Here is an 18535-nt window from a genome sequence, read left to right as displayed (position 1 = left end):
GATTCTATATTTGATGGTAAATGGTAGACATAAACAAAAATGAAATGTGAAATAAATTACAATGACAAAACACAACATGGCAAGGTACAAACAAAATAGGTATAAATCTAAGTAAATTCATGCAAAATTAAATGTAAGATATTTTCTTCTTTTTTATATTATGCTAAATACAAAATTTTATAAAACCCAGTTTAGAATAGCATTTCTGCTTTTTCCTTCTACTAATCAATATATACCACAGTATGAATCACATGTTTACATTCTTGATTATACTCAATAAATGTATTACAAAAGCATTGTTACATTTTGGGAAGTTTGTTCTGACTTCACATAAAATGGAAGTAAAAAAAGGCATAAACTTCAGCAACCAAAAAATACAGTTTTATAAACACATAGAAACAGGAACTGACAAAAACTTTTGCATAAACCTTAAAATTTTGTGCATTTGCTTTATAAAAGAATACTACTCATTGTTTGATATAGGGTGTGAATATTAAAACAATTCAACAAGCATCCAATACAATAGATATAACAAAAATACAACCAATTAGCATTTAGAGATTTCTCTCAACATATACATTACAGAAAATCCTTTTTTTTTCTGATGCATTCCAACAATACATAAGGGGTTAATTCTTACAACCAATAATTGTCAGAAAAATACAGAAAGAGAACTCACTAATTCAAATTAAATAAAGACCAATTAAATTTAATATTCCTGTTTCTAAGCTACTTCAGAGCAGATATATCAGAATTCTTGGATGATACAGGTATGAATTTCTTAATATTAAACATTTTACAAAGAATTAAAATGCTTCTTCTTTGAATTTTTTCCTTTTTATGAGAATTAGGAAAACATTAATTAAAAAATGAACTTACATCATCAAAACTGCACTATTCAAAAAGGAGCAGAGAATGTCCCCCCTTTTTAATATCTGCCTACACGTATACTTTTGTTTCTTAAATTGTTTTAAATCTGGAAATGCTATTTTAAATTTTAGAATATAACAATGTAATATTTATAAATTACGAACATTTAAAACTCTGATTCAGTCAAAATTAGGAACATTTAAAATTTTGCAATGAGCTACTGCTGGAAACTCCAACAGGAATTCATATTCATTTCACTTATGTATGAATGCTTATCTTTTAGCAAAATATGAAAATAATGATGTAATTCATATACATATAACATGGCACATGACGGATAAAATTCAATGTATCTCAACTTTGTAATATATGCAAATTGTTCAACTGAATTTAAATTAGTGAAATCCTATGCATTTACTTTAGACTTTAACTTAAATTATTTAACTTAAAATTATACTATTAATTTAAGCAGCCAACAATGAAACCCGTAATAAGACTAGCCAAATTTTGCTATGGGTTGACCATATAAAATATACACAATATGCAGATTTGATTTATATATACTAAAATTATGAGAAATTTTCTTAGAAGGGAGGCTATAGGAAAGTATATTTTAAGATAGCAGATATTATTATTATTTTCTTTTATTTATTACATAACAAATGTCAGCACTAGCTAAAACATTTTAAGTGAATGTGATGATTAAGTAAAGTGGGAATATGATCAATTCAACTGATTTTTATTTTATTTATCAGAATGGAAGTTTGGAAAATTATATTATTTTAGGTAAACTTTGTTTTACAGCACTTTTTCCAAAGCTCGTGGCAATCCAGCATGAAGCAAAAAATTATTTTGACATTCACATTTTTCTTATTTAATTTTCCTATGCCACATACTGATAATTCCCAGATTATTTTAAACTTTTTATGATAATTACATTGAATAATAATTATATGATAGCTCTTAAGAATTCAGTGTCATTTTAGTAAGTATTATTTAAATTTATTTACTATTAAAATATTATTATTTGCTTGTTATTAAAATTTTCACCCCACATATTCTTAAATATTACACTATTTCTAAAAACTTTTTACGCTTAACATATAAACTGTTAATTATTTTGTAACATTTTATACTTTTTGCTGTCCTTATGAAATGACGGAGACAAGTAATAATTATTTGAATGCTTATAACTGTCTACATGAAAGGAGTCATCACTTTATTCTCATCTTAAATTAAAAGTAGGATATAATTTCAGGAAGAAATCTGATTGCTGACAGAGCCTCAAACAATCTTGCTCTTTAATAGACTACACTAGGTATAATGAAAATATAACTTTTATATGAAACAGAAAACCAAACAAATTATGTGACTTAACTTTATTTCCATGAAACAGAACTGAACAAATGTGATGTTCCTGTATCTTTTGTTTTAGGACCTGTGGTTCAGAACAGCAAAAGGGGAAAAAAAGACACAAGTTTCATAAACTGTAAGTTTCCAAATACAAGTAAAGTTATAATAGTCCCTAATACAATGGCTTAAATAAGGCCAGTAGTGTTCCCATGCACCTGTATGCCTGTTTCGGGTTTAATTAATGAAAATGAAAATGGTCAATACAGAGCCACATATGTATTCTCAGGTACAAGAGTTCTTCTGAGTGAACCACACCCAAACTTTAATCATAAATATGTGGCTCAAAATTTCGACTACCAGTTGCTAGGCAGTCTACAGGAAATTCCTTTTTAAAATTTCATTCACCTTTTTAGAATTCATACTGTTCTTATTAGTAACATGATATCACAGCTCGACCACTCTTAAAGTTCATATTTACTAAATTAAGAAGCTCCAAAATTTAAGAGTAATGATGGTATAAAGTTAGGAAGTTACATTAGTGATTAAAAAAGAATGATTCTTATATCCACTATCCTTTGCAACATATTTTCAAAAGTATGAGAAATAAAATATATGCTACAGTAAAATATGTTTTATATTTCTTGTTTTAGTAATACAGTATATAATGTATTGCAGTAAAATACTATTACTTTATTATTACTACTTTAATTATTACTTTATTTAATTTAGCAATGTCATACTAGCATAATTCATCAATTAAACATATATAATTATGCATGTTATATGAATATCCTGTTTAATACAGTATTTCCCATGATCCATCAGTTTTTCTCATCTGCAGTTATTCTTGGAATATACAACCAATGTATATGGGGCTACTACTGTACAAACATCCATCCATCTACACACCTATTAATATACTGTTACTTAATGAGCAAGCACATAAAGGACATAATATTAACTATTTTTACATGGCTGTATCAAATGTTTCAGTATAAAACTATATAAGTTGAGAATGTACAGTTTTCTACTTGTTAACTTCATATTTTCCTGATTTCAAAGGTATTATACATAGAAAAAATCATATTTATCTCTTCTTCAAACTTTTAAAAGCAAACATGCATTTTCTTTACAGTCAGTTCTATCAAGAATATCATAAACTACCTAAAATACCCGACACCATGTTTTAAAACCTTAAAAAGTCTCACGTTATACAAACCATCAAGACATCTCTAAACATATACAAAAATAAATACAAAATATTTACAACTTTTACAAACAAAGTATATTACAAACTTCTGATATGAATAAATAATACTTGATATAAATCTTTTGGTAGTTATCAAATACTGTTGCTCTAAAAAGGAAACTCCTAATTCATCTAACTGCATCACAAAGTATAGTTATAAAAATTTAGAAGTATGTTTAGTGAAAGTATTCAATTACATCTAACTTTTAATAAATCAGATATAATAGTCTTATTGTTAGCCTATAATTAAATTACTAAAATAGGGCTAGGAGGAAAAAGACAGAACTGTTAAGCACTATGAATTGAATACATTAATTTATCCCCATAAAGAAATTTTCAATACAAGAATCAAAGGGTAATATGAAAGCACATAATATTGAGCAGGATAAAGGATAAAGAAAAAAAAAAAATAAATAAATAAATAAAATAAAATAAAATTTCCACAGTATTAAAAAATTGTTACAGAATATATATTTCTATTACACAAGATAAAACTTTAAGGCAGAAAACCTTATTTTCTGATAGGTCCATTATTTATCATAATATTTTGTACATAATGATTACATACAAGAAGATACATTTTTTTAAAAATCTTTAGACTACTATCAAGATACATATGTGAAATGAAGTCAGAAGATTAAAAAGGCAACACAAGTTTCTTTCTTTGGTTCAGGCAACCTTTGGTCTGCAATTTATACATCTTATGTTATAATAATAGTTACAAATTCAATTATTATTGAAGATTTACTTATAGGAATAGTTACCTTGCTTCCATGCACATAGTTCATTTTACATTGAAAGCATACTAAAAAATGGAATGACTAGTGGCAAGGAAGGACAGTGATAATAATGAAAATAATTAGAAATACACTATTTTGCCTAAAATGATATTTCACTTTAAAAAAATCTTTTGGTAGGCTATCAGGGTATCTTAGGAAACTAGTTAAAATTACTTATCAAAAATATATTATATAGCAAAGTTTTATAATTCTTTTAATAATGTTGAACAAATAAAGGAAAATGGCAGGCATTAATAAGATTTTGAATACAGATTCTACATACAGAATGAAGGATATTTTTCAAATCTTAAGATACCCAAAGACACATTAACTATAAAATACTTAAGTCAAAGTCTGCCAGGAGAATTTAAGCATTTTAATAATTTTCATGAGTAACGTTTTCTTTAATAATTACATATTTAATCAGTATTTAGAAATATATGCAAAATAATGTTAAATAACTACATTTTACATAACTAAAAAACATTATTACTATTACATTATCACTTCCACTTATACTGTCCTAGTTTATAAAATCAGGTTGTTAAAAAAGGTTTCATAAATTTTTGGAGGAGAGAAAAATTAGGTTTATACTTTTAAAACTTCATGAAATTTCACACAGTTTAAAATTTTAGCTTAATTTTAATTTTTAGCAATTTACATTACATTTAACACAGAATAATGATAATAATTAATTAAAAATGTATATTCACTGTGCAATATTTTAATACTAACCATTATCCTTAACTGGATAAACAGTAGACAATATTTTAAAATTGATATTATCTTTACTACTACAATATGAACATATCTAGAAAATACCCATATTAAATTAAGATGCCATTCAAGGGAAAATATCTAGCCTTTGTGAAATACTATACGTGACAGGAAAATAGACATGAGTACGAGTACAGGCTTGTACAAGTATCTCCCATGTGGCTAAAGACTATATAAATCTATTATGTCTCATTAGAAACAAAAATTTCAAAAAAGCTGAAACATTTATCAATCAAGCACACCAAGGAATTTAATTACCTATAACATAAGACACAGTTTAAAATACTGTAATCTTTAAAAACTGCACCTTGTTAAATATTGATTGCCAAGAATATTATTACCTTTCACACAAATATTAAGCTCTAAAAAGATAACATAGGTTTCTTCATAATGCCATGATCAACTAACCAAAATTTATTAAAAATTAAAACTGAAAAAAAATTAAGACATCTGGAATTATTTAAGTTTTTCAGAAATTACTCATATTTGGAATCTAATTACAAATTGACAAAACTCAGTCAAATGATCAGGATATAATCTGATAGTATAATTATTATTTAGCACGCATTCATTCCTCAAATGTAATTCCTTTTTTGAAAAGTGAAACTTTTAATATAATCTTAAAATCTTAAATACCAGTACCTTTATATCTCGGAAGTCGATAGTTTAATGATTTTCCATTAATTTAACTCAAATAATGGTAGAAAAACTACACACATTTTCATTATTATATTAGTTTTTACAAAACAGCTGATTAACAGTTTTGCTTCCCTGAAAAATGTTGAATAGTACATTAGCAAAATTAATTAGTAATTTCTATTCATTTTTAAATTACTGAAGCCAAAAAGATATTTTTTTTAATGAGAAACAAGTTTAAATTTTAGTGGAACTAGACTTTCAAGTTGATGGAATCCAAGGAATATTATATGAAGATTAATAAAACTGCAACAATAACTTCAATCCCATTCCTCCGGAAGTGCATATGATCTCATCTGCTAATAACAGCGAAGTTAATAATCATATTTTCTCCGCTTCAATGTGACCTTGATAAAAATGTCAAAACTGAGTTGATGCCATTTTGTGTTAGCATATTCTCATAATGATGAATTTACTATATGCCAATGGTATCACATGTGATAAATGATTGTCTGGATGGACAGCTGTTGAAGTCAAAATAAAAACCATTTACTGAAGAAGTTATTTTTGTTTACACAGATAGAATTAATGTTTCAAAGTCTACTATACATGTTTTATTACTAATGAATTAAAATTAATATTATCATTACAATATCATTGTGTTAAATTTTTACTAAATTTCTATTTGAAGAGTAGAAAATTATATATATAATAAAGCATATTCCATTAATTTTTTATTGACAAAAATTATGCTTTTAGTGAAACACATGAAAACATTTATGTCCACATAATTTGTGTTTTGAAATATTTTAAATTTACAACAATTGTTTTCTTATTCCCAATGAAATGAAAGATACAATTGAAAAATCTTTTGCAAATCTTTACTGAACTGAGAGAATGTCTAATTCTTTACTGAACTGAGAGTTGTCTGAGAAAATTTTACATTGGTCACTATAATGGAATGGTTAATACAACAAATGATCATTTTATCAACTACCAACCCTACTTCATTCATTTTGTTTGTAAGAACTTAAGTAATAAACATCCAAAATTACTAAAATAAGTAAATAATTACATATGAACTTCATTCCCAATTTTGTTTATGCAAATCTCTAAAAATAATTTATTTTAGAAGATTTTTGAAATTAGAAAATATATAAAATATTTATAAGCAACAAAATTATAAATATATAATACACCAGGGCTCAAACAATTTCTAAAATAATTTTTCCGGCTAAGAACTTCACTATAATAAAAATAAGAAGTCACATAATACACTGGATACAAAAGTATATATTAATCACTCAGCAATCATCATCATGAAACTGCTTTTACTCCTAAACTCAAGAAGGAGCTTTGAATACCACTTTAATACTAACATATCATTAAAGGTAAGAAAAATGCCCAGTTACATATTGGACATTTTTAACAATTTTTTAAAATGTTAACAGGACAACCAGATGTGATCTATTTCAGAATTTTCTTAAATATACTTTTCTGTGTATAATGATAAATGCAAACTTAAAAAGTATATGATATATACAGTTTATAAAATTTAATGGTTTTACTTCTTTTCACTGTATGTGGCAATCAGAGTATGCTCATAAAAAATTAGTCTGCTCAATAAACAAAGGGTGTAGTAATACACAACAAGATGACAACAACTAAAACACTGATAAAACAAAATACTCAGATAAATAAAATGAAAAGTACATAATAATTTACAAAATACTTATTATAATTCCACTGCAGTTGCTGGGGATTCCAACGAGAGTCTACATGTTCCCTGTTCACTAAATGTTCTCAGGAGAGGGAAATTAGATCGAAAAAAAACTTCTGGACTAGAGTCTGGACTAGAATTGTCTTGAACTTGACTATTGAAGTTGAAAATTGCATTAACGAGCTCTTGAGGTAACTCATTTCTGACTCCTAAATGCATTGACATTCCCTTCAACCACTCTTCCAAAGTATAAAACACTGGCCTAAAATTTTTTTCCATTATGATTAAAAATACTTATCTTAAAAATTTTATAGCATAAAAATAATTAAAACATATAACTTAAAATAACATGGCTGCCTATGGTAACATTTCCAATCATCATTTAAAATTTGTTCCTTAATTTTTTATGTGAAAGCATTTGACAAATACACTCATGTCCATAAATTAAGGATAATTCAGAGTCATGCAGAAATCAAACTCTAAAATAAATATATCACCTGCAAAATCACTACACACATCTTCAAGAATCATATGCAAATTTCAGGAAGTAACCAGATGACACCGATGGTACGTCACAATGATGAGAATGTAAAAGAGTGATATATAAGGAATACAGGCAAAGAAGTAAAATTGTTCGCAGGCACTTTATAAGCATTTCAGTGCAATAACCAAATAGTTATGACACAAAGGACGCATTTGGATGCTTTTTTACGTGGTAGAATTATTGGCCGTCTGGAATGTGGGCGTACCCAACTGGAAGTATCAGACGAATTTGGAATTGCCCAGAGTGTCATCTCCAGGCTTTGGCAACGATTCCAAGATGATGGTAATGTGAGTAGACATTACAGCACAGGTCGCCCCAGAGTTACAATGCCGAATGAGGACCGCTATTTGGCAGTTACTGCCAAAAGAAACAGGTGGAGCACAGCTTCAGACCTGTCTCATCAGCTCTCTTCAGCCACTGGTATGACAATTTCAAGGCAGACCATGTACAGACGCTTAGGGCAGATTGGTCTATATGCTCGTAGATCTGTCAGATGCGTTCCACTTACTGCAACTCACTGTCGCCTGCGGTTAGCCTGGAGTAGAGAGTATGCATTGCGGACACCGCAACAGTGGGCATGTGTGATGTTTTCTGACGAGTCCAGGTTTAGCTTGCAGTCTGATTCTCGCCAGACTTTCATATGGAAAGCTCCAGATACCAGTTACTACCAAGGAAACATCATTGAACGACACCGTTACGGTGGTGCAGGAGTGCTCGTTTGGGGTGGAATTATTCTGGGTTCCAGAACTGACCTGCATGTTCAAATTGGAACCATGACAAGCCAAATCTATCAGAACGTCATTCTGGAACAACATGTACGTTTGTTTCGGGGCGCCATGGATGCACAATTTGTGTTTATGGATGACGCCTGTCCTCATCGTGCAAACATCGTAAGCGAATGCCTTCAATCGGAGGATATCACCCGTATGGACTGGCCAGCATTCTCACTGGACTTGAATCTAGTAGAGCATGTGTGGGACATGCTTGGCCGATGAGTTGCAGCCTGTGAACCTCCTCCTACATGTCTACTGGAACTTCGGAGAGCACTGCTTTTTGAGTGGTGTAATATCCCCCAAGGTCAGATCGATAATTTGATACTCAGCATGCCTAGGCGTTGTACGGACTGTATTGCATCATCTGGGAGCCATATAATGTATTAACAATCATACCAACCATGTAATATTGTTTTTTTGTAAATAGTTTTTTTTTTGTAATTTGCTCCAGGGAGAAAAAAAATCACTAATTTTTTTAATAATATCAAACATATAGCATCGTTTTTTTGCTCTTTACCTTTTGTTTAATAAATAAGCTTTACAAATAAGTCAAATTTGTTTTGCTTCTAACTCTTCCTTTGCCTGATTTTGCATTATCCTTAATTTATGGACATGAGTGTATAAATAACTATAATACTGTTATTTATAGGTAACAAGAAAACTACAGCATAAAAAATGCTCTCTGTGATCGAGATCAAAATAATATCAAGAAACATACTGGCTCATTTTGTTACACTGATAAATAATATACTACTACAAAAATTGTAAGCTGCATCAAGGATGCCACTTGATTAATAATGTTTCATCAATTCCTATACAATCATATTTTTTCTTTCATAATTAAATTATGATGCTTTTATGCTAAGTATTTTATACAGAAAGGGATATGATGTAAGTTTATACATGAAGATTCCTCCTGCAGCAAGGTTATCACACTATTTTTCCACAGGTTTAAATATATTTTTCTCCATCATCAAAATATATAATGTTTGGCGTACAGCCAGCCAAATTTTCAGTTTCAGTGAGCAATTATAAAGACCCTGCTCCATCACAGAAGAGAAGTCCATAGATAATGTAATTATTCTATTATATTATTATTATCTATTCCTGATTGAATTTACTGAATACTGAAATTTCCTTTGTTACTTCTGACATTTTAATTTGAATATACTTTCTGAAACCAAGTCTGAAGGTATACAATACACATTAAAATGATCCATGATTAAACTATAAAGAACAGTGTAATGATGATGCCCAAACTGGTTAACAATCAACATCATGCACACATGCCCATATTCAAATGGCTGAATGCCTTGACAAAAGATGAGCATAATAGTATGTAGCTACAGTCTATTGTGGCTACATACTGTGTTCATCTTTACTACGTATAGCTATAAATCCATTTATGATCACATTATATAATGATTTTATATACTATAAAGATTGTGCATGAGGTTTCCCAAAATATTTATTGATTCAAGTGACAATTATTTTATTAAATAATTTATTTACTTAGTCAAGCATGATACATAAATAAATCAGTCCAATTCCTGAAACATTACAAAATAGATATGAGAATTTCACAGCACATTCTCAACAATGATGATCCACTGATCTATCACTGGATTGAAAAACAAAAGAAAATGTGTTTCAAGAAAATACCTATTTTTTGCAGTAAAAAAGAAATTCACTTGAACTGACAGAGTTTGACACTGATGATTTCATAATGGAGTTTAAATGAATTCAAAACTACTATGCATAGAATAAATAAGAAACCTAAATTTGCAGCAAATGAAGACAAATGTGATCATGTATCACAACGCATAACATCAGCTGTCTGTCAGCAGCTGCAACAGCGAAAATTTTGCAATGATGCAGTTTGAAACATGATCTTTTTGCACACTACATAGCCCTGATGTAATAAATACTAATATGCTTATGATCTTCATAAGGTACCATTTTCATCTTTGTTATAAGATTACAAAAATGGTGTATAATCTAGGAGTAAATGAGTAAAAAAATTTAAATACTTCCAAATTTCAAATACCTTTTCTAAAGAATTATGAAGTGAAACAGTCAATACGAATACCATTTGAAGAAAAGAGATAACTATTATGTTCTTTTGCTGACATTTATACTGATATTACATGGCATGTTCCTTTAATAAATTATCCAATTTTTAACTTCATTAAAGTTTTAGTAATTTCACTGCTAATATTTTGTGCATATACTACTCTGCTTGAAAGAATGCTTACTCTTTATTATAGGACTATTTTTTGTTCATAAAGAAGTTCACACTCAAAACAACAGGGAGGAAATAAGATAATTATTTTCCAGTGGCATAAAAATTCATTGATACCAGAGGCCTGTTTTCATCTGTGCCAGATGATACAGTAATAAACATTCTCACATCGTAGTTTTCTATCCCTAATTAAGTCCATTACATGCCTAATATTTGAGGCCTTTTGAAAGCATGGGAGTTGTTCAGGTCACTACACTGTTCAGGTGCACCTTAAATCAGCAATCTGAATAAATTAATGATTGAATGCAGCTCTATCATTTTGGTAACTTTCATCTAACAGGAAAGGGATTATAGCGTAGTTATGATCTCCTGATACAACAACATCTAGATATGCTGAAGCTGTCATAGAAATAATATGATCAAAAAGCAGAAATACATGCCTGAAAAATCCAAATCCATTCCAAATCATACAGACATTACTGACCCTGGATAAAAGAAATTTCCAAACCAGAAAAAGACAAGGATATCTGTGATTCTTTCCCAAATTCTCAATCAACCACCAGTCAATGAATTATGTAATGTGTTCCATGTGGCCATATCTAATTCTTCCCCTTGTCCCTAAGTCATTCTCTTATACAGCGTTCTTGTGTCGTGCACCAGAAAATTAGTTAAAACCCTACACACTAGTTTAAAACTGCAGATCGATCAAGATAATTTATTACTTTTTGAGATGTATGTGAACAGATAATAGTCGATCCAATTGTATGCTATAGTAAGCGGTGAACTTAGCTACGGGTGTTTCCCAACAATTAAATAATGGTAAACGAAACCCTATCATAAAATGGTATTCTGCATTCAGGTAATGGTAATTAGTCCAAAGGGGCTTTGTCCCTGGAGGACTATTGTTTTTGTTTTACGATTTTGCGTTGAATCACTATAAATGTCCATTTCACTTCTCAAACTGTTGCCATCAAATGTCCTGCATTATATTTGAAGAAATTAAATAATGAAAAATCTGCATAAATGTACGTCTATTTCTTGCATTGTGATAAAACAACGGTATATAGAGCCATCGAACTTTGAATGACGTAATCCTCCTACGAATATGGGCATGTGGAAGACCAAATTTGAAATTTGGAATTTGTTTTATTATCGATTTCATATTTTGTGAAACTTTAACGAATTTTTGAGTAACAAACCCAACGATTTAAAAGCGAGCAATAGCAACACTCTATGGGGGAAAAAACCTTTTTATCTCTAGCGTGCGGAACTGTGTATCGTAAATTCTAAAGATATGCTCATTTTAAAATTATTTTGCAACATTACCATTGAACTGAATTTTATGGTTTAAGTGCAAACATGATATTTAATAAATAAGACACAAAACATTAAAAAAAAAAAAAACGCCCCTTTAGACTTCATTTAAAATATGAAACATTTCAGATTTTTTTTTCTCATTTTTCATGTTCCCTTTTATTGTAAATATAATGTAGGTACAGTCTCCGTAAGCATATCAACCTTTTGTATAATGATCCTTAATGAAGTTCCCTCTCATGCAATCTGTATGGTCTACCTAAAAGCTTCGTCTGATAAAGTTATTTCAAGTTTTGACATGCATGCACATGTTCATTTGAGATGTATAAAGCTGTCTTTCCTTAACATTGCATTTATACACATGTACTCTTCTAAGCTAACTGAAACAAAAGTGTTTCATTATTACGTGAAATGTGATGGTGTAAACATGGCTACCATAAAAATTCATTTACATCAATACATTTTGTACGAATTCTAACAAGGAACAATTGCTACACAGGCGTGTTGGAATTTATTGAAATTTTTGGGTGGAGATACAGTTTCAACTAGAATGTGCAAGAGATGATTTGAAAAACTCAAGCAAGTGATTTTGACCAAAATGATAAGCTACACTCTGAGTTGCCATTTTTCATCAATAATGATATTGACAAGACTATGATAAAAAAGGATCCTTTTTATAACAACACTGGAGAGAGCAGAAAAGCTTAACTCAGTTCAACTAACTATTTCGGACTATATTTGCTAACTACATTTGATCTATATACACTCTTTTGCAAAAATATCGAAGCACCAAGAAGAATTTTGCGATTGTGATGAAATTTGGTATGCAAAAACATCTTGATAGAACATGCAAATGATTAAAGTTTCAATGCAAATGAACAGGAACTGTGATCATAGTGTGCAATTCTTGAAGTATAAAACCAGTAACAGAAGCGGAAAATTTATCTTTTTTAGTTGCTGCTATTGTAATTTCGTAAAGAAACAACTAAAAATGTCATTACGATGATATCGAAGATCTTACAGACAACGAAAGGACTTCGAACATGGTCGCATTATAGGGTTGCGTGAAGCTGGGTGGTCATACCGAGCAATAGGCCGAAATTGCCAACGAAATTGTCTCTGGAAGGCCAAGGAGCACAAATGCGAGGCAAGATAGGATGATTGTTTGCCCGGCCCAAACTGCCCCAATAGTATCGTTGTCAACTATTAAACACACTACAGCCATTTCTATACATCATTGTGGTACCATCCACCATCTCACGGCGCTTGTCTGAGGCAAGGTTATGCTCACAGAGGCCTTTAAGACCCCCACAACATGGGCAGAGTCGTCTGGAATAGTGTTACAGCCGATCTTCATGGCTGCCATTAGACTGGCATCGTATAGTGTTCAGGGATGAATCCCACTTCACTCTTGAAGCAGATGACCACCACGTTCGTGTCTGGAGAGGACGGGGACAGCAGTCTCAATCAGCCTTTGTTTTACAAAGGCATACAGCCAAATAACCCCTGGTGTGATGGTGTGCGGCACTATTTCTTATAATAGCAGGTCATCTTTAGTCATCCTCCGTATATCTTTAACAGCGCAACGATATGCTGATACCATCCTGCAGCCGGTTGTATTACCCTTCATGGCACGTCATCCTGGGGCCATTTTGCAACAAGACAATGCCAGGTCACATATCGCTCGCATATCTCTAGACTGTCTCCATACAGTTGATACTCTTCCTTGGCCAGCAAGGTCACCAGATCTTTTAACAATCAAACATGCGTGAACATGATAGACCGCCAGATTCAAGCACCACAAAATATCGCAGATCTGGAGCGACAACCGATGAATGCTTGATAGAATGTGTTGCAGGATAACATTAGGAACCTCTACCACTTCTTGCCTCGACGAATTCAAGGATGCATTGCCGCCAGGGGCAGTTCGATCAACTACTAATTTGAACACTCAATGGGTGATTGTGAGCCGCGAACAGGTACTATGTATGACCTTGACTTTTTAATCCTTTTATTATCTATGTTTGAGCTGTACACATATTCAATTTCATCAAAAGCAACCACTTCTTTCATGGTGCTTCTATTTTTTTGCAAAAAAATGTATATTCCAGATGGGTGCCTCAAAAATTAAGTGAGCAAGATTTCCATGGTCAAGTCATCACATGTACACATTGCTTGGAAAAAAAAAAATAACCCCTCATTGACCAGGTGACAACTGGCGATGAAAAGTGGATTACTTGTAAAAACACTGTTATGAAAAGAGCATACCATAAGCCTGGACAACTCATCCCTTCACCTCTAAACCGAATTTGAGACTGAAAAATAGGATACTGTGCATATGATCGAATATCTAAGGATCTAGTCTCAGAGGCAAAACGAGCATCACACTCAACCTAGATGTGTTATATGTCTCAGGCAGAGGAATGTATATCCTAGTCAGTAAAAACTGCAATATAAATAATGAATGTAATTTCAGGTAATTTGTAATTTTAATATAAAAGCTTTCCTTACATTTTTCTTGATAATTCAAGAACAAGTAACTAAATTTGTTCTCTTCAATTAAGTATGATATCATAATCTTTTTTTTTTTTTTTTTTTTTCTTTACTAGTAAACTTAACACTCACTGAAAAGATAATTAACACCTAGAAGATACTTTAAAGTTGCATTAAAATTGTAAAAAATACTGAGATTTCTGTACCTTTTATCAGGAGATATATCACAACACAGAAATGCTATTTTAGAAAAGGCCTCAGGACAACCATTACAAAATTTTTCTTTAAATGCTGCAACATTTAGCCCAAAATCAGAACTACGAGGCAAATAATCAGGATCGGCTGGCACTCTTCCTATAATCTAAAACAGTAATAATTGGAAAAAAAAAAAAAAAAGATAAGAAATATGCACTATATATTACATACAGTATTACAATATGGTAGGATTTTCACACAAAACCGCTTTCTATCAAAAATTAACTCCTCATTTAAGATATACACTTTTTAAACACTACTGCAATCCCTCAAGTGTGCTCGTCACTTAAGGTCTATCTAGTAACTAGGAATCAGTGATTTAAGTGTTAATGAGGGCAGAGTTATTTTGGTTTTATCATATCCTGCTCTGATGGAAGTCAAACAGCCTCAACAATGATGCAAAGTAGAAATATATTGGTTGGTATCTTATCCCCACCTGAATTTGGTCAGCTGGTTTCAAGCTTCATTATCATCTTTTAAGTAGGGAAAAATCCAAGGAATTCTGGGTCAGAGATGCATTCATGTGCTTATGCTCACAGCCATTTTCTCATCATAAACATTTCCTGTGTATATACGGTCGTGTTTCGCTATACAGAAGGCTAATTTCACATGGAAAATTTATGCTAAAATTTACTTTCTTGGATATTCCAAAATTAGCACAGTCATACAGACAGAGAACATGATAATTTGGGAAATATTTTCTTAGGAAGCACTTGACCAATCATTCCTACAAAATGAAATTTGCTCACAAACTGAGAATATTGCCTTTATGGCAGCTAGACACATTCTTATGAGTGCAAAAATACTGCTTTTTACTAAAGCTCCATGTCACAGCATGAATAATGCTGAGAAATAATAACCAGATCATGAAACAGAACTTCCTCTACTGTATGTCCTCCTTTACTCAAGAAACGATGGTGACAAATTCAACCAAGTATTTACTATTTCATTTGGAAAACCAGCTATTAGCAACTTTATCCGAATTATGTTATTTTTAGCAACTGGACATTATTCTTTTGCAGTCAAGAGATAAACAAACAACTCATTGAATGAATGCCTCACAAGACTATGGGTGGTAAGATGACAACACATTTGATTAGGTAACAAGGTTAAAGTTTTGTACTCCAGTATCAGTATTCACAAAAGCTTTTGAAACCTAAAATTACTTCAATCGACAGAAATTTTCTATTTGACAACATTGGTAGCACACCAGATAAACATCATACATTTCATAAGTGAATTAATTTAACAATTGAGAATGAATAAATATATTGGCAAAAAATTCACAGGAAAATTTAATGTATTACTTTAAAAATTTAATTTAATTTGAAATATCATATATTTTGAATACCTTCTATCACATAAAATGCAACAAACCAAAAAGATGTTATCTAAATGGAATGAAAATAAGTAGATGTGGAGGGGAAAAAAAGGCGACAGTTCTATATCTCTCGTTCTACTGGGCCGACTGACAAAATTCAAACTGCATTTTTCATGTCCCAAAAGCATGACTTAGGACACGTATTAGATTTACATATAGCATTGTTCTAATATAGGTATTTTGACAAAAAATCAGACTTTTTCTGAAATAACATATGTAACAGACCTATTTAAGTGTAATTGAACTATTTTATTCATGCCATGAACTCATGAACTGTAACCGAACTATTTTATTTAAACGCCATCTCGTGGCGATATGAAAAAACGTCAGTCGAACTCCAGCCGCCATGATGTTAGTTTATTATGTCTCTGTTATTCAACTGTTTGATGTTCCATTTGGTATATGTTTCATTTTTATGTATATTTCTTTTGTTTGTAACCGTTCCTGTGTGCTCTGTTAATAAATCCTTTTAAAGCTAGCCGGCATTAGTGTCTATTGAGGAACGGCTACATCACATTGGCGCCCAACCAAATTTGAATCCAAAATGGCGCAACAAAATGTTTAGAATTTCTGTTTGGCTTTAATAAGCTCTTACTCCCGAACTTAACTTTTAGTTGCTGGAGATCGGCTCAGTTTCTTTTCAGGTGTGGACTACTGGTCAAATATTCTGGAAACCAATTCTGGAATTAAAATTGTCATACCATGCTGCTAGCACATCGAATCATCAACTGGACAATTTCAACGGAAAAGATAAGTTTCGTTTACATTATCGTTTAATCTGAGTTTAAAGTTCTTTTATACTGATTATTTATTATAAGCTGCTTTTTAAAGCAAATGTAAATTCTTTACTAAAATCTCATTTATTGATACTACATAAGAGTATTAAACGAAAGCAAACGGCTTTCTGTTAACCAAACCTTATTTCTTGAATTGTAATTTGTTATTTTAAAATGTTAATGCGCATAGTAATTAATTTGTGAATAATATTGTTTCACTGAATACATGTTTTGATATTAAAGTTTGAATATATTCATGGACGTTGTTCATTAGAATTTATTAGTTTCGATTTTGACATACAGCAGCAGATCTTTTGCCCCCGCGGAAATGTTTAGACTAGCGATGATTTATGATGTGTTTACGTCAATTTTTTTATTATTTTTATTTCCTTTAAGTGCTGTTGTTCCTTAATAAATGTTTTATTCTACATAAAATAAAATATTGTACTTGTTGATTTATCTTTCCACGAACATTTTGAGAAAATGATTATAGTATAATACTTTAAGAAAATACGATTGTTTTCCTTTAATGAATGCATGTCTTGAAAATATTTCTTGAAGCGTAAGAAAATAATTATGAATAAAATCGAATGACTATTTAAATAAAGTAAAAGAGTTTATAAGTGTGTGTTGCTTAATAAGCTTAATATTTTGTTAAGATTAAGATTTCGAAGAATTCAGCTTAAATATAAAAGCTTATGGTAAGACATTTATGTATGTTTTGTATGTTTTGCTAAGTAGTAAACAATTTTTGAGCAATTTATTATATGTTATTTTCTTGATACAAGTTGAATTTATGAGGGCATTTTATGATATTTTTACGACTCCGAAATAATAAACTTTGTGAGTATTATTGTTTACATTTATAAATACTGTTTAATAGGGGTATATACATTTTACTTAAAGCTATAATTATTAATTCTAAAATACTGTATTGTGAATAAAATCGAAATAACAACAAATTCACCTTCATCTTTTCCCTCCCCCCTGACCTCTCATATAATTATGGCTTACCTTGCCAAAGCACGAAAAGAGGATTGAAAAACTCTCGCTGAAGAACTGGGTTTCACTGTAAACGACACTATGCGAGTAATAGATCTTAAAGATCTTATCGTCAATTCTGACACTTATGATGAGGCTTTTACCAGGAATCTTCTGGAAACTTTAATCGAAACTAGACAACAAAAACAACGCGAAAGCAACGATCTGGAGACACGTCAAAGAAAAGAACAAGAACTTTTATTAGAATTGGAACGTTTAAAATTAAACCTGGCAGCTGCTAGCTCACACCCTAACTATGCCGCCTTTGCTTTAAATGCAGCTATTGGAACAAATATTCAACACCTAATCCTAAATTTACAGGAACTTCTGAC

General features: G+C 30.8%; 1 protein-coding gene across 1 annotated transcript in view; it reads right to left on the bottom strand.

The window, feature by feature from the left end:
- Nucleotides 1–3309: 3309 nt before the first annotated feature.
- Nucleotides 3310–18535, bottom strand: part of LOC118188908 (LIM domain kinase 1-like) — a 51812-nt gene continuing 36586 nt past the window's right edge. Inside the window, exons 12-13 of the mRNA XM_085814488.1 lie at nt 14957–15111; nt 3310–7646 (exon numbers count right to left, since the gene is read on the bottom strand). Coding sequence (XP_085670614.1) covers nt 7400–7646; nt 14957–15111 — 402 coding nt within the window. The 3' untranslated portion in view covers nt 3310–7399. The remainder of the gene's footprint in view (nt 7647–14956; nt 15112–18535) is intronic.

The sequence above is a fragment of the Stegodyphus dumicola genome, chromosome 4 (assembly GCF_044657685.1).
Source record: "Stegodyphus dumicola isolate Sdum_Otavi_A_Nest chromosome 4, ASM4465768v1".
NCBI lineage: Eukaryota > Metazoa > Arthropoda > Arachnida > Araneae > Eresidae > Stegodyphus > Stegodyphus dumicola.
This window is presented reverse-complemented; position numbering and strand designations above follow the sequence as displayed.